Source organism: Chlorocebus sabaeus, chromosome 14 (genome assembly GCF_047675955.1).
Source record: "Chlorocebus sabaeus isolate Y175 chromosome 14, mChlSab1.0.hap1, whole genome shotgun sequence".
Lineage (NCBI taxonomy): Eukaryota > Metazoa > Chordata > Mammalia > Primates > Cercopithecidae > Chlorocebus > Chlorocebus sabaeus.
The window spans coordinates 38,512,422-38,530,293 of NC_132917.1; the positions used below are offsets into that span (position 1 = coordinate 38,512,422).

Below are 17,872 nucleotides of genomic sequence, written 5' to 3' on the forward strand. Positions count from 1 at the left end.
CCACCATGCCCAGCTAATTTTTTGTGTTTTTAGTAGAGACAGGGTTTCACCAAGTTGGCTAGGGTGGTCTAAAACTCCTGATCCACCCACCTTGGCCTCCCAAAGTTCTGGGGTTACAGGCGTGAGCCACCACATCCGGCCCCCATTAAGTGTTTTTTCAAGCAAAAATAAAATTATTCCAATACCCATACGTGTTTTTCGCTTTTGCACATTACTTTATAATCCTTTAAAGACTTTTAGACCGGGCACGGTGGCTCAAGCCTGTAATCCCAGCACTTTGGGAGGCCGAGACGGGCGGATCACGAGGTCAGGAAATCGAGACCATCCTGGCTAACACGGTGAAACCCCGTCTCTACCAAAAAATACAAAAAACTAGCCGGGCGAGGTGGCGGGCGCCTATAGTCCCAGCTACTGGGGAGGCTGAGGCAGGAGAATGGCGTAAACCTGGGAGGCAGAGCTTGCAGTGAGCCGAGATCCAGCCACTGCACTCCAGCCTGGGCGACAGAGCGAGACTCTGCCTCAAAAAAAAAAAAAAAAAAAGACTTTTAGGTAATTGTAATCAATGTATATACTTTTTTCTTTGTTTCTGTAGTCTTTATTTATTTTTAGATGGAGTTTTGCTCTTGTTGCCCAGGCTGAAGTGCAGTGGTGCGCTCACCACAACCTCCGCCTCCCGGGTTCAAGCGATTCTCCTGCCTCAGCCTCCCGAGTAGTTGGGATTACAGGCATGCGCCACCACGCCCGGCTAAGTTTTGTATTTTTTTTAGTACAGATGGGGTTTCTCCATGTAGGTCAGACTGGTCTTAAACTCTTCACCTCTGGTGATCCGACTGCCTCAACCTCCCAAAGTACTGGGATTACAGGCGCGAGCCACTGCACCCAGCCCATATATTTTTAAATAAAATTGTGATTAGACTTTACTTTTTTGTTTTTAATTAATTAATTTTTGATACAGGGTCTGGCTCTGTCACAGGGGTTGGAGTTTAATGGCAAAATCATAGGTCACTGCCGCCTTGACCGCCTAGGTTCAAGCAATTCTGCCTCCAGGTGCAGTCCACCACATGGGGCTAATTTTTTTTTTTTTTTTAATAGTAAAGAGGAGGTCTGGTTGTGCTGCCCAGCCTGGTTTTGAACTTCTAGGCTCAAATGACCCTCCCTCCTCAACCACCCAAAGTGCTGGGATTATAGGCTTGAGGCACTAACCGCACCCAGCCTGTTTTTGGTGACAGCCATTCTAGTTAGGTTGTGAAGCAGTATCTCCTTGTGGTTTCATTTTGCATTTCCCTAGTGACTAAGGATATTGAGCATCTTTTCAAGTGCATGTTAAACCATTTGTTTATCTTCTTTGGTGAAACGTTTATTGATATATTTTGCCCTTAAAAAATTTTTTTTTTGCAACTTCTTCCAGGAAGGCACTCATTTTTAAAATTGGGTATTTATTGGCCAGGCGCAGTGGCTCATGCCTGTAATCCCAGCACTTTGGGAGGCCGAGGCGGGCAGATCACGAGGTCAAGAGATCGAGATCATCCTGGCCAACATGGTGAAACCACGTCTCTACTAAAAATACAAAAAATAACTAGGCATGGTGGTGTGCGCCTGTAGTCCCAGCTACTCGGAGGCTGAGGCAGGAGAATTGCCTGAACCCAGGAGGCGGAGGTTGCAGTGAGCCAAGATCATCACACCTCTCCAAAAAGAAGGTAAGTGATTTGCAAATATCGTCTCCCAGTCTCTCTCATTTTATTTGTATGTTCTTAACGGTGCTGCTGCTTTTTTTTTTTTTTTGCTTTTTTTTTTTTTCTGGAGACAGGGTCTCACTCCATCACCTAGACTGGAGTGGAGTGGCGCGATCCCAGCTCACTGCAATCTCTACCTCCCGGGCTCCCACCTCCGCCTCCAGAGTAGCTGGGACTACGGGCGCCACCAAGCCTGGCTAATTTTTACAGTTTTCTTTCTTTAGAGACAGGGTCTCCCTATGTTGCCAGGGCTAGTACGGAACACCTGGGCTCAAGCAGGCCTCCCACCATAGTCTCTCAAGTAGCTGGAACCACAGGCACACCCACCACACCTACCACACCCACCACACCCAGTTAATTTAAAAAGTTTTTTTTTTTTTTTTTTTTTTTTTTTTTTAATGTAGAGGAAGGGTCTTACTATGTTTCCCAGGCTGGTCTAGGAACTTCTGAGTTCAGCCTCTCAAAGTGCTGGGATTATAGGCGTGAACCACCACACCTGGTGGCTTTCTTGTTAACGAATCAGATTGCATGCTTCCGTTAATTCAGTCTTAGTCATGCTTACTGTAAAAAAGGATGGTATAAATATTTATGAGCTAGAAGTAATAGCAACAGCTGGAGTTTGAATGGGAAGGTGCACAGGTGAATTTCAGAGACAGAAGGGCAGCATTAAAGGAAACGTTCCTAATTACTAATTGTTTTGCTCTTGGTCTATAATCAGTGGATTAGTTTCTTTCACATGGGATAGTCCTTTGGTGCCCATCCTATAGCATGGCTCCTGATTTGTAAAGACATCTGTCTTCTAAGGAGCATCACATGTCTTTGCTGTTCTTCTGTCTGGTAATCTTACTAATAATCAAGACCTAAAACAAATGGATTTTTCCAGTTCACACTATAGGAGAAGGGTTACTGGGCCTAGAAACTAAATTTTCTAATCAGGCTTCACTTTAAACATCGTACAGTCAGCCGGGCGTGGTGGCTCATGCCTATAATCCCAGCACTTTGGGAGGCCAAGACGGGTATATCACCTGAGGTCAGGAATTTGAGACCATCCTGATCAACATGGTGAAACCCCGTCTCTACTAAAAATACAAAAATTAGCCAGGTGGTGATTAGTGCAGTGGTGAGTGCCTGTAATCCCAGCTACTCGGGAGGCTGAGGCAGAAAAATTGCTTGAACCCAGGAGGCAGAGGTTGCAGTGAGCTGAGATTATGCCACTGCACTCCAGCCTGGGCAACACAGTGAGACTCCTTCTCAAAGAAAACAAACAAACAAACAAACAAACCATTCTACAGTCATAGCCCTCTAGAGTCATATACTTTAAAACAAAACAGGCAGGCGTGGTGGCTCACGCCTGTAATCCCAGCACTTTGGGAGGCAGGCAGATCAGGAGATCAAGAGATCGAGACCATCCTGGCCAACATGGTGAAACCCCGCCTCTACTAAAAATACAAAAAAAATTAGCCGGGTGTGGTGTGGGCACCTGTAGTCCCAGCTACTCAGGAGGCTGAGGCAGGGGAATCACTTGAACCCGGGAGGCGGAGGTTGCAGTGAGCCGAGATAGCGCCGCTGCACTCCAGCCTGGGCAACAGAGTGAGACTCCGTCTCAAAAAAAAAAAAAAAGAAAAGGCATATTGACCAAAGTTGACTAGGTTGGACTTTGTTCAGAGATAAAGTAACAGTGTGTGTGTGTGCATGCGTGTGTTTTAAACATTTTAATGTGGGCCTAAGTGTGACAACTTGAATTTTGTAGTGCAGAGGTTTAGCAGTAGTAGCATTCACATACAAGTCATGTCTTCACATTTTCAACATGAGTGATTCTGGCCAGGCGCAGTGGCTCACACCTGTAATCCCAGCACTTTGGGAGGCCGAGGTAGGCAGATCAGCTGAGGTCAGGAGTTTGAGACCAGCCTGGCCAACATGGTGAAACCCTATCTCTACTAAAAATATAAAAATTAGTCGGGCGTGCTGGCAGGTGCCTGTAGTCCCAGCTACTCGGGAGGCTGAGGCAGAAGAATTGTTTAAATCCAAGAGGCAGAGGTTGTAGTGAGCTGAGATCGCTCCATTGCACTCCAGCCTGGGTGACAAGGGCGAGACTCCATCTCAAAAACAAAAACAAAACAAAAGTGATTTTTTTGGTAAAAAGCCAAAACAAAATTTAATGATAGAACATGTTTTTAAAGTAAATGTATCCCTATTCATCTGCGCCAGGCTTTTCTCATTTGTACATATAATTTCTTCAAATTCTTAAGTACTCAGAATTCTTCATAACAACACAATGTACACACAAGCTCTTATTCACACAGTACATGTTTATTAGAGTTGATTTGGCAGAGATTTTCACTTTATTTTTATTTTAGTTTTTTTGAGACAGAATCTTGCTCTATTGCCCAGGCTGAAGTACAGTGGCATGATCTCTGCTCACTGCAACCTCTGCCTCCTGGGGGTTCAAGCGATTCTCCTGCCCCAGCCTCCTGAGTAGCTGGGATTACAGGTGTGTGCCACCACACCTGGCTAATTTTTTTTTGTATTTTTAGTGGAGATGGAGTTTCACCATGTTGGCCAGGCTGGTCTCGAGCTCCTGACCTCAGGTGATGCACCTGCCTCAGCCTCCTAAACTGCTGGGTAATTATAGGTATGAGCCACTGAACCCAGCTGAGATTTTCACTTTCTGTAGTCCAAAATATATTTTCATTTTCAGAGATGTCTATGGACATAATTTACACCTAATAGCTATTAGACTTTGTTAGTGATTACTTATCTCATTTTGTTTAAAGCAGGGTTTTCTTCACCTTGGTTATATTGACATTTTGGACTGAGTAATTTTTTCTTTGGGTATCCTGTGCCTTGTGGGATATTTAGCAGCATCCCTGGCCTCTAAGCACTAGCTGCCAGTAGCACCTCCCACCCCACAAGTATGAAAACCAACAATGTCTTTGGACATTGCCAGATGTTTCCTGCCCCCTCAAAACTGCCCCCATTTGAGAACCATTTGTTTAAAACAAATAAAAACTACATTGAGCCGGGCACAGAGGCTCAAGCCTGTAATCCCAGTACTTTGGGAGGCAGAGGTGGGTGGATTGCTTGAGCCCAGGAGTTGGAGACCAGCCTAGGCAATAGCAAAACCCCGTCTCTACTAAAAGTAAAAAAAAAAAAAAATTAGCCCAGCATGGTGGCACATGCCTGTAATCCCACCTACTTGGGAGGCTGAAGTGGGAGGATCACTTGAGCCTGAGAGGCAGAGATCGCGCTACTGCACTCCAGCCAGGCCTACAGAGCAAGACCCTGTCTCAAAAAACAGAAAAATAAAAGAATGCCTACATTGTCTCCTGGGTGAGGAAACTTCTTTATACTTTTTGTATTTTATTTTATTTTTTTTTTGAGACGGAGTCTCGCTCTGTCACCCAGGCTGGAGTGCAGTGGCACGGTCCCGGCTCACTGCAAGCTCCGCCTCCCGGGTTCACGCCATTCTCCTGCCTCAGCCTCCCAAGTAGCTGGGACTACAGGCGCCTGCCACCACGCCCAGCTAATTTTTTTGTATTTTTTAGTAGAGACGGGGTTTCACCGTGTTAGCCAGGATGGTCTCGATCTCCTGACCTCGTGATCCGCCCGTCTCGGCCTCCCAAAGTGCTGGGATTACAGGCTTGAGCCACCGCACCCGGCCTATACTTTTTGTATAGGATAGGGCCCCGTATTTGTTAATCTCTATGGACAAATAAAGTCTTATTTGAAAGGTTAACAGGCATTGTTAAAATACATTTCAAATTCAAGGATGGACTAGCCTCGGCAACATGGTGAAACCCCAACTCTACAAAAAGTACAAAAAATTAGCTGGGTTCCAGCTATTCTGGAGGCTGAGGCAGGAGGATCCCCTGGGCCCAGGGAGGTTGAGGCTGCAGTGAGCGATGATCACACCACTGCACTCCAGTGACTCCAGTGGCATCGGAGTGAGACCTTGTCTCAAAAAAAAAAAAAAAAAAAAAAAAAAAAAAGAGAAACCAAAGGATGGAATGAAGCAACGGTTGCTCAAAGTGGAATCTCAGGACATAAAGGAAACTTCTTGGCTGCTATCCTGTCTTTTATTATTGTTTTCTTTTTGTCCACCAGGAGGTTCATGTCTTTTATTACTATAGAAGAAAATCAGACATGGATAATCTCTATAGTATAAATTCATTCAACATAGAAGAAAAATAATTCCTTCAGGCCATTTTCAGTAAAACCTAGGATGGGGAGGTAGCAGTAACTGCATTTTCTGTATGAAGGAATAATTTAAAACACCTCACTGATGTGCTCTTTCTGAGAATGTTTATTAAATAATAATATATCATTATTATTATTTGAGACAGAGTCTTGCTCTGTTGTCCAGGCTGGACTGCAGTGGTGCGATCTCAGCTCACTGCAACCCCTGCCTCCTGGGTTCAAGCGATTCTCCTGCCTCAGCCTCCCGAGTAACTGGGACAACAGGTGCGCACCACCACGCCTGGCTAATTTTTAAAATATATATATATATATATTTTTTTTGAGATGGAGTCTTTCTCTGTCACCCAGGCTGGAGTGCAGTGGCCGGATCTCAGCTCACTGCAAGCTCCGCCTCCCGGGTTTACGCCGTTCTCCTGTCTCAGCCTCCCGAGTAGCTGGGACTACAGGCGCCCGCCACCTCGCCCGGCTAGTTTTTTGTATTTTTTAGTAGAGACGGGGTTTCACCATGTTAGCCAGGATGGTCTCGATCTCCTGACCTTGTGATCCGCCCGTCTCGGCCTCCCAAAGTGCTGGGATTACAGGCTTAAGCCACCGCGCCCGGCCTAAAATATTTTTAGTAGAGACGGGGTTTCACCATATTGGCTAGGCTGGTCTCAAACTCCTGACCGCGTGATCCGCCTACCTCGGTCTTCCAAAATGTTGGGATTACAAGCATGAGCCACCGTGCCCAGCCCAATTATATATTATTATACCTGATTTCTCAATATTGTGTTTGTAGCATATCAGGGATCATTCTAAACGCTGATTTTCATTGCTGGTAGTTATGAGACTGGGCTGAATTTCTAAGACCACCCCTTAGAAGTTGGCTTTCCAAACAAGTGTCTCAAAATGGTTTTTGTTGCCATTTCTCTCCTAAAAAATTAAAAGAGGTGAAAAAATCTAGGTGACTAGATTCTAAGCCATCTCTTATCATAGCTCTCTCAATTGGGGCCCTGTGTCCTGGTTTATTTAGTCAATTAGCCAGGCATGAACTGACTCAGGAGCAGCTCCGGGGCTAGCCTAGATGGGGCAAAGAGGCTGAACTATCTGGGGGAACAGGTTGTTCATGTCTGGGTTGCTGCCCTGTATCTTTTTTGTTTGTTTGGTTTTTTGAGATGGGATCTTGCTCTGTCACCCAGGCTAGAGTGCTGTGGCACAATCCCGGCTCACTGCAGCCTCAACCTCCTAGGCTCCAGGTGATCCTCCTGCCTCAGCCTCCCCAAGTAGCTGGGACTACAGGCACACAACACCATGCCTAGGTAATTTTTTTTTTTTTTTTTTTTTTGGTATTTTTTGTAGAGACAGGGGCTTCCTATGTTGTCCAGGCTGGTCTCAAACTTTTGGGCTCAAGCAATCCTCCCGCCTCAGCCTCCCCAAGTGCTGGGATTACAGGTGTAAGCCACTGTGCCTGGCTGTCTTGTATGTTTTATGAAACATTGATTCCTCTAATTCCTGAGGGTTCATGAATGACAGGGCATGTGTGATTCTCCAAAAGAACTCCCTTTTTCTGTTCTTTGATAAAACAAATGATTAAAACTTGTAAGATTTTAAAGCCCCTTAAGTATAAGTGATTGGCTACAAATTCCATCTAAGACCAATCTCTTTGATAAATAATTTTACAGGTGAGAACTTAGAAACAGCAGAAAGTCTCTCCATGTTAACAATTCATTGCGGTTAGCTGTTGACCCAGTCATTCCATCGCTTTACATTTATGGGATCAAAAGACACGGAAGAAGCCTATCACTCTGGAACAGTCTGAAACTATTGCTCTGACGACAAACTGAATGAGTTGTTTCTATGTTGTTTCCATTTAGGGCACCTCTGTACTGTGATCACGCAAGTATTGACTGACACAGATTCGTGACCAAGATCTAACTTCTGAAAACAACAACTAGCCTTGTATTTATTAACTAGTTGAGTATTTTAAGCAAACTTTACCCCTGTATGTGGGGGAAAATAAGCTGGAGGAATTATGCTTAATTCCCGTGTGACTTAGGAGGAAAAAGCCAGCCTCTGCCTAGGCTTGTTGAAGCATAATGCAGTGTGAGCATATTCTGTTGCCTCCAGGAATCCATTATTTATGTGGCAACTGAGTGACATCCACGAGACAACCTCAATAGTGTGACACCCCGAGTTCACCCGCTATGGGCCTTGCAATCGAGAAAACACAACACAGACTGGAGTCCCCAAAGAGCCAGCCTGGGCTGCACCTGAAAAACCACATCCTCAGTCTTAATGCCTTACATTTGCTGTATTTTAATTTTACAAAGTGCTTTCACAAGATCTTTTTTTTTTTTTCCTGAGATGAAGTCTTGCTGTGTCACCTAGGCTGGGGTGCAGTGGCGCAATCTCGGCTCACTGCAACCTCCACCTCCTAGGTTCAAGTGACTCTCCCGCCTCAGCCTCTGGAGTAGCTGGGACTACAAGCACGCGCCACCACGCCCAGCTAATTTTTGTATTTTTAGTAGAGACGGGCTTTCACAATGTTGGCCAGGCTGGTCTTGAACTCCTGACCTCAGGTGATCCGCCCTCCTCAACCTCCCAAAATGCTGGGATTACAGGCATGAGGCACTGTGCCCGGCCCACAAGATCTTATTTTATGTTAACCTCTTAGGAACATGTTCAAACCATTGCCCAGAAAGGAAAAGGAACTAACATTACCATATGCCTACAGATCCACATGCTAGGCTTAGAGTTTTATCTAAATTAAGCTGCTCAGATAATATTAAATAGGAGGATAAAGATCAAAGTTCATTACTTGCCAGGGAGTTTGAGTTGTTAATAATCTGATATGGAATTCGAAGAGGAAGAAGACAAAGCTCATGCTTTGTCAGTCTATGACCCCTTCGATCAGAATGCTTAGCTCATCTTATTTTCTAAGATCTTCCCAATTAGTCATAGTACAAAATAGAAGAGCAGATTCGTTTCACAGCAAGTATTTTATTAATGTTGTTACCTTGCTAGATTCCAATAGAAGTAAAACAAATATTTGATTTTGATTTTTTTTGAGACGGAGTCTCACCCTGTTGCCCAGGCTGGAGTGCAATGGCGCCATCTCAGCTCATTACAACCCCCACATCCCAGATTCAAGTGATTCTCCTGCCTCAGCCTCCCAAGTAGCTGGGACTACAGGTGCACGCCACCATGCCTGGCAAATTTTTGTATCTTTAGTAGAGACGGGGTTTCACCATGTTGGCCAGACTGGTCTTGAACTCCTGACCTCAGGCAATCCACTTACCTTGGCCTCCCAAAGTGTTGGGATTACAGGCATGAGCCATCATGCCCAGCCAGTAAAACAAATATTTAAAAAACCATTTACCAGGCTCTCTATAAATTACATTAAATGCTGACCATCTTGTTGAGGGTTAGAAATCCTTGAAACACGGCCGGGTGCAGTGGCTCACACCTGTAATCTCAGCACTTTGGGAGGCCGAGGCAGGTGGATCACAAGGTCAGGAGTTCAAGACCAGCCTGGCCAAGATGGTGAAACCCTATCTCTACTAAAAATACAAAAAAATTAACCAGGCGCGGTGGCAGGTGCCTGTAATCCCAGCTACTCAGGAGACTGAGACAGAAGAATCACTTGAACCTGGGGGCAGGGGTTGCAGTGAGCCGAGATTGCGCCACTGCACTCCAGCATGGGTAACACAGCGAGACTCCGTCTCAGGAAAAAAAAAAAATCCTTGAAACACTATACTGCATTCTGATCTTTCTTTTTCTTTTTTTTAAGATGGAGTTTCACTCTTATTGCCCAGGATGGAGTGCAATGGTGCTATCTTGGCTCATTGCAACCTCTACTTCCTGGGTTCAAGCAATTCTCCTGCCTTAGCCTTCCAAATAGCTGGGATCACAGCATGCACTACCATGCCCGACTAATTTTGTAGTTTTAGTAGAGACGGGGTTTTACCATGTTGGTTAGGCTGGTCTCGAACTCCTGACCTCAAGTGGTCTACCCACCTCGGCCTCCCAACATGCTGGGATTACAGGCGTGAGCCACCGTGCCTGGCCTGCATTCTGATCTTTCATCATAAAGAAGTAATTTTATTTAATTTCTTCTGTCATTATTTTAATGATGAGCTTAAGAAGTTTGGTCTTTGGGGCGAGGATATTCTTACTCAATGCGTTATGTCAAAGCTTCCCAACCTTTTTCACATTCTGGCACATCTATACCATGACAGTATTCGTGCATCTACATATGGTTGGAAGTGACCATCCAAGAGCTGGCTTTCCTGAGAAAATCAGTTTCACTGGGTGGAAAGTTTTGCTGTTAATTATCTCCCAGCTGAGTGCTCTGGGGCAAACTTGTGTTAAATGCTGCAGGTCCACTTGGGCAGATGGCTCTAACTAGGGTGGCATGAGCACCACTGTAGCACCAAGAGTGAAAACTGATGTTTTTTTTCGTTTTTGTTTTTTGAGATGGAGTTTCGCTCTTGTTGCCCAGGCTGTAATGGTGCAATCTTGGCTCATCACAACCTCCGCCTCCTGGGTTCAAGCAATTCTCTTGCCTCAGCCTCCTGAGTAGCTGAGATTACAGGCATGCGCCACCATACCCGGCTAATTTTGTACTTTTAGTATACATGGGGTTTCTCCACGTTGGTCAGGCTGGTCTCGAACTCCTAACCCAACCTCTGGTGATCCACTCGCCTCGGTCTCCCAAAGTGTTGGGATTACAGGTGTGAGCCACTGCTCCCGGCTGTGAAAATTGATTTTTAAAAACTTTTTTAGGCTGAGCAAGGTGGCTCATGCCTGTAATCCCAGCACTTTGGGAGACCGAGGTGGGTGGATCACCTGAGGTCAGTAGTTCGAGACCAGCCTGGCCAACATGGTGAAACCCCATCTTCACTAAAAAAATAAAAATTAGCTGGGTGTGGTGGTGCATGCCTGTAGTCCTGGCTACTCAGGAGGCTGAGGCAGGAGAATCGCTTGAACCCGGGAGGCAGAGGTTGCAGTGAGCCAAGAACCCACCATTGTACTTCAGCCTAGGCGATAAGAGTGAAACTCCGTCAAAAAAAAAAAAAAAGAAAAGAAAGGAAAGGAAAACTTTTGTAGAGGCTTAATGCAGTTTTCTTCATTTCTTCTAAAGGTCTCAGCCTAATCAGTTCTGTAATAGGAGCCTTGTTTCAACAGCAAGTCAGAATTTGGATTCTGTGGGTGCTTGCATATGTATGTTTTTTATTTAAAGCAATGACATGAATCGATGTCTTTTAAAAATACTGCTTAGAGTCTAAGCTCTTCAATGCACCGAAGCTTAAATATACTTGATAATAGGCTGGGCGCGGTGGCTCAAGCCTGTAATCCCAGCACTTTGGCAGGCCGAGATGGGTGGATCACGAGGTCAGGAGATCGAGACCATCCTGGCTAACATGGTGAAACCCTGTCTCTACTAAAAAATACAAAAAACTAGCCGGGTGCGGTGGCGGGCGCCTGTAGTCCCTGCTACTCGGTAGGCTGAGGCAGGAGAATGGCATAAACCCAGGAGGCGGAGCTTTCAGTGAGCTGAGATCCGGCCACTGCACTCCAGCCTGGGCAACAGAGCGAGACTCTGTCTCAAAAAAAAAATACATATATATACTTAATAATAATCATTTTGGACAGCCAAGGAGACTTCCTGAAAACGTAACTAAAATAATACCTTGAAAAGTGAACACCTTTCACTGATTTCACTGAGATGGTTTTGATTTAGTTTGAATTCTATCCATAGTATGGAACCTGTAGTGACCCTGTCCTGAGGTCCATTTTTTTTTTTTTTTGAGACAGTGTCTCATTCTGTCACCCAGGCTGGAGTGCAATGGTACAATCTCGGCTCACTCCAACCCCCACCTCCCAGGTTCAAGTGATTCTCCCACCTCAGCCTCCCAAGTAGCTGGGACTATAGGCGCCCGTCACCATGCCTGGCTAATTTTTGTATTTTTAATAGAGATAGGGTTTCACCAAGTTGCCCAAGCTGGTCTTGAACTCCTGACCTCATGTGATCCGCCCACCTCGGCCTCCTAAAGTGCTGGGATTACAGGCATGAGCCACTGCATCCAGCCCTGAGGTCTAAACAAACATACAAATATTTTTTCTACTCAGCAATTTGGGATCATTCCTGGCCACACTGATAGATGTCCAGGGAGAATGTAAATCCCCTGATGTTTTCCAAAATGCTAGTGCCCCATTAGCCTAAGTGGTGGTTGAAAATAAGCAATTTCATAGAAAGCATTGTGATGGCTGTAAACCCGATGGCAACCTTTTTGACCTCATCCATGCCAACTCTGCCCCAGGAATGCTATTAAAATTCTCCTTTGGTGATGAGAAACGTGAACATTGCGTCTGGCTGAGTTCACAAGAGAGAGTAAAGATTCCTAAATGTAGAACTATGAAGACATCCAGATTGTTCTGCTTTTAAGAATAGGAGTGTTATCGATAAGGCCAGCTTGCATTTTAATACCAAAAGAGAACTCATCCAAATTTTTTTAAGTTGCCCTTTAATGAGTAAAAATAAAAATCCCTCACAAGTCAAGGTTACTCAGTAGCCAATAGCCTAAAATGAAATTTTATTTTTTCTTGTTCACATAATTTTGTTTTTTTTTCCCTTCTCTGTTCTGAATTCTCTCAGTTGAGCCTTGATGACAGGGAAAGAAAAAAAAAAAAAGGCATAATTTCTCCTCATGCCCCTGTCTCACCCCAGTAAAAAGTAGGAGAAAAAGAATACACAGATTAAAACAGAATTGTATTATACATTCACTTTTGTGTTATCAGGTGAACTTAATTCACTCCAGAACAGTCACAGAGACAAAGACAGGCAAGCTGGGTTTTAGGCTCTCACCCTTGACACTCCAAATTGTGCTGGGAGTGGCCAAGGCTTTGTTAGAAATGGCCCTAAGGGTATATGCACTGCCTCAGCTGCCTTGGGCTGCCTGCCCTGGGCTCCTCCACCAGGGCCAGCCCCAACATGTCTTTAGTTGGAGGTAGAGGTTCTGCTGTTATTTCCCAGGTGAGCTAGAAGCAGGTGAGTAGCAAGCACTCTCTAAGACTGCTCTTTATTGTGTGGTGACAAGTTTCACAATTGTGCTGATGATCCGGGATCCTCGAGGACACGTACACAGATCAATGCTTGGGTTTTTAATTTTATCCTGGAGAAGCTGATCAAGTTCGCAACGAAGCTCCTTTACCAATTCAGCCACCTAAAATGAAAACTACAATTTGAGCAGTGCTTGGAGGAACAGGCAGGATAGGTTATTGGAGGGAAATACCCCAGTTATGATTACCATTATTTATATTTCTGATATAATTTTAACTCCATTAGGAACAAAAAACGTAAACACATTTTCATTTTGTAGTAGACTAAATGAGGTCCATTATAAAAAAGTGCCTCTATCACATCTCATCTAAAGAAAAGATTTGGGCTAGGCGCAGTGGCTCACACCTGTAATCCCAGCACTTTGGGAGGCCGAGGCGGGTGGATCATGAGGTCAGGAGTTCAAGACCAGCCTGACCAATGTGAGAAACCCCGTCTCTACTAAAAATACAAAATTAGCTGGGCATGGTGGAGCATGCCTGTAATTCCAGCTACATGGGAGGCAGAGGCAGGAGAATCGCTTGAACCCGGGAGGCGGAGGTTGCGGTGAGCCAAGAACATGCCATTGCACTCTAGCGTGGGCAACAAGAGCGAAACTACATCTCAAAAAAAAAAAAAAAAAAGGAAAAGAAAATTTACTGATCACTCCACAGAATACCTTGTTTCAAAAAAAAAAAAAAAAAAAAGTGGTAGATAGGTTGGGCGCAGTGGCTCACTCCTGTAATCCCAGTACTTTGGGAGACTGAGGTGGGCGGATCACCTGAGGTCAGAATTCGAGACCAGCTTGATCAACATGGAGAAACCCCATCTCTACTAAAAACACAAAATTAGCTGGGCATGGGGGCACATGCCTGTAATCCCAGCTACTCAGGAGGCTGAGGCAAGAGAATTGCTTGAACCCGGGAAGCGGAGGTTGTGGTGAGCCGAGATCGCGCCATTGCACTTCAGCCTGGGTAGCAAGAGCAAAACTCCATCTCAAAAAAAAAAAAAAAAAAAAAAAGTGGGCTGGGCTCAGTGGCTCACGCCTGTAATCCCAGCACTTTGGGAGGCCAAGGAGGGCAGACCACGAGGTCAAGAGTTTGAGACCAGCCTGTCCAATATGGTGAAACTCCATCTCCAATAAAAATATAAAAATTAGCTGGGTGCAGTGGCTCATGCCTGTAATCTCAGCACTTTGGGAGGCCGAGGCGGGCAGATCACCTGAGGTCAGGAGTTCAAGACCAGCCTGACCAACATGGAGAAACCCTGTCTCTACTAAAAATACAAAATTAGCCAGGGTGGTGGCGCATGCCTGTAATCCCAGCTACTCGGGAGGCTGAGGCAGGAGAATCGCTTGAACGTGGGAGATGGAGGTTGTGGTGAGCCGAGATTGCATCATCGCACTCCCGCCTGGGCAACAAGAGCAAAACTCCGTCTCAAAAAAAAAAAAAAAAAAAAAAAAAAAGGCCAGGCGTGGGCATAGTGGCGTGTGCCTATAATCCCAGTTACTCAGGATGCTGAGGCAGGAGAATTGCTTGAACCCGGGAGGCGGAAGTTGCAGTGAACCGAGATGGCGCCACTGTACTCTAGCGTAGGCAACAGAGCAAGACTCCATCTCAAAAAAAAAAAAAAAAAAAAAGTGGAAGATATTAGATGAATCAAAAATCTCTGTAGCTTTGGGATACACTGTATGCTTTTATGGCATTTTGTTTATGCTGATGCTGTGGCACTGTAGACGACTTCCCAACATCTGTTTTGCCCCTTCCCCACTGTATGGGAACCATGCAGTTTGGACCCTGCTCTAACTCAGGTTCACACTGTGAGCCTTGCCAGGGTGAATGGCTCAGGTACTCCAAGTCTTCAAGTTCAGGACATCCCTTTGGTCACAGGAATTGGTTTAGGAGGGGAGCTTTGATTGAGCTTGTAGGCGAGAAAGTTTCTGGCTCTTCTGGACGGTATGTTGCATACATGTGATGCCAGGAGCTATTGCAAGCCCTTCAGTACCACTAGGTTAACCACATTTTTGTCACCATTGAACTGCTAAATCAAACCAACCTTGCCTGGCCTTGACCTGGACTGTCCAGTAAGGTAGCCACTAGTCACAAGTGGCTTATCTAATGTCTACATGAAATGTGGCCAGCCCAAACTGAGATGTGCTGTGAATATAAAATATATACCCGATTTTGAAGACTTAATATGAAAAGGTAATGTAAACAATCTCAATAATTTTTATATTCTTTACATATTAAAATTAAAACATTTTGGATGTATTAGGTTAAATAAAATATACTAAGATTAATTTCATCTATTTCTTTTTACTTTTAAAAATGTAGCTACTAGAACAATTAAAATTACATATGTGGGTCACATTGTATTTCTGTTGGACACTGCTGCTCTAGACTATGTTAAAAGTTAAATATACCAATCAATTTCTTTTAATGTTTGCGTTGGCATATCCGCTTCTTGTAACATAAGAATTCTAACAGATGCAGACGTTAAAATGAAATTTTATTTATTTATTTTTTTGAGACATAGCCTCACTCTGTCACCCAGGCTGAAGTGCAGTGGTGCAATCATGGCTCACTGAAGCCTTGACCTCTTGGGCTTGAGCAATCCTCCCACCTCAGCCTCTGTCAGCTGGGATTACAGGTGTCTACATGGAGTTTTACCTATCTATGTATTTATTTATTTGATAAGGAGTCTCGTTCTGTTACCCAGGCTGAAGTGCAGTGGTGCGATCTTGGCTCACTGCAACCTCTGCCTCCTAGGTTCAAGCGATTCTTCTGTCTCAGCCTCCTGAGTAGTTGGGATTACAGGCGCCCACCACCATGCCCAGCTAATTTTTTTGTGTGTGTATTTTTATGTATTCATTTTTTTGAGATGGAGTTTCCCTCTTGTCACTCAGGCTGGAGTGTAATGGCATGATCTTGGCTCACTACAACCTCTGCCTCCTGGGCCCAAGAGATCTCCTGCCTCAGCATCCTGAGTAGCTGGGATTACAGGTGCCCGCTACCACATCTGGTTAATTTTTTTGTATTTTTAGTAGAGATGGAGTTTCACCATGTTGGCCAGGCTGGTCTCGAACTCCTGACCTCAGGTGATCTGCTCACCTTGGCCTCTCAAAATGCTGGGATTACAGGCGTGAGCCACCGCACCTGGCTGAAGTTTTGTTTCTTAAATATGTACTCTCCATGAAATGTTTTTCACAGAGACTCCATATAGTGAATAATTGAGACCTGACAATAAATGAAGAATTCAGACCCATTATCTTTTTCTCAAAATAGTAGTGGTGGAATCAGGGTGGTTTTTATTTATTTATTTTTGCTTATCTGTATTTTCTGACTTTTCTTTGGTGAACATCTATTATTTATATAATAATAAGGAAGGTCCAGTACCCTCACCTTATAGTTTCTGTCCTAACCTTTTATACCAACCCCAGCCCATATCAAGACTTCCCCTCCCAGTATGCTTGCTGGAACTCTTATTAGGGCTCCACTCCTGGCCTCACTTCAGCCTCACTCTTTCTTAGTGTCCCAGTGTAGACCATCATTCATTTATTTTATTTTATTTTATTTTTTGAGACAGAGTCTCGCTCTGTTGCCCAGGCTGGAGTACAATGGCATGATCTTGGCTCACTGCAGCCTCTGCCCCCTAAGTTCAAGCGATTCTCATGTCTCAGCCTCCTGAGTAGCTGGGATTACAGGCACCCACCAACATGCCCAGCTAATTTTTATATTTTTAGTAGAGATGGGGTTTGACCATGTTGGCCAGGCTGGTCTCAAACTCCTGGCCCCGAATGATCTCCCCGCCTCAGCCTCCCAAAGTGCCGGGATTATAGGTGTGAGCCACTGGGCTCGGCCGCCGTCATTCATTTTTAATAAGGTCTGTTACCTTGGTTCCTAGAGGAATGCCCTTGACTTCATAACTTCATATTATCAAAGTCGCTCATGACCTGAGCCTCATAGAACAGACCAGTTCTCTGTTTACCTGATGGGAAGCAGCTACAAAACGGATCCAACCATCATCCAGGGAGACAACGAACTCTCCTCTTTGAAGCTGCACATTCACTTGGCCTCCTCCAAACAAGACCAGCGGGTACACAGATACCATGCTGCAGTCTCGGATGAATACCCGACTAGTTTTTATCTTCTCGTGGTACAACAGGTAGGGGCTGTCAAAGTGTCTCACCTGTAACAAAAAACCTCAGATGATGACAGTGATGTCACTGGCAACAAAAAGGGAACACCCCTACCAGTCCCATGGATTTAAATACTGCCTGTCCATTAATGACTCCCCAAATTTATCTACAGCCCGTGACTTTCCTGAGCTCCAGATTTGCATGTGTAACTATTGACTTGCCATCTCTTCTTGGACATTTACTAAGTATCTCACACTTCTTGTGTTTTTAAAAAAAAAAAAGCTTTGGTTTTTAAAATTTTTTTCCTAGAGATAGGGTCTCACCATGTTGCCCAGGCTGGTCTTGAACCCCTGGGCTCCAGCAATCCTTCTGCCTTGGCCTCCCAAATTGCTGGGAATACAGGTGTGAGCCACTGTGCCTGGCCCAGATGGAATTCTTGATTCTTCTTCCTTGCAGTGTTCCCTATCTCGGGAAATGACGCTCTCATTCACCCAGGGGCTCAGGCCCCTAATTAAGGAGTCATCACTGACTATTCTTTTCCCCCTCACACCATCTACATTGTCACTAAGTCCAGTCAGCTCTCTTTTCAAAATATAAAATGCCTTGATATATTCTCACCACTTCTATAGCTACTAAATTTTTTTTTTTTTTCTTTTTGAGATGGAGTTTTGCTCTTGTTGTCCAGGCTGGAGTGTAGTGGTGCGATCTCAGCTCACCACAACCTCC

The 17,872-nt window shown here is 44.8% G+C and overlaps 1 protein-coding gene across 3 annotated transcripts in view; it reads right to left on the bottom strand.

The window, feature by feature from the left end:
- Positions 1-12,490: 12,490 nt before the first annotated feature.
- Positions 12,491-17,872, bottom strand: part of DHX57 (DExH-box helicase 57) — a 75,046-nt gene continuing 69,664 nt past the window's right edge. For all 3 annotated transcript variants that reach the window (XM_007970874.3, XM_007970876.3, XM_007970875.3), the window contains 2 exons: positions 16,996-17,196; positions 12,491-13,135 (listed from right to left, as the gene is read on the bottom strand). In XM_007970874.3, coding sequence (XP_007969065.2) covers positions 12,992-13,135; positions 16,996-17,196 — 345 coding nt within the window. In that variant the 3' untranslated portion in view covers positions 12,491-12,991. The remainder of the gene's footprint in view (positions 13,136-16,995; positions 17,197-17,872) is intronic.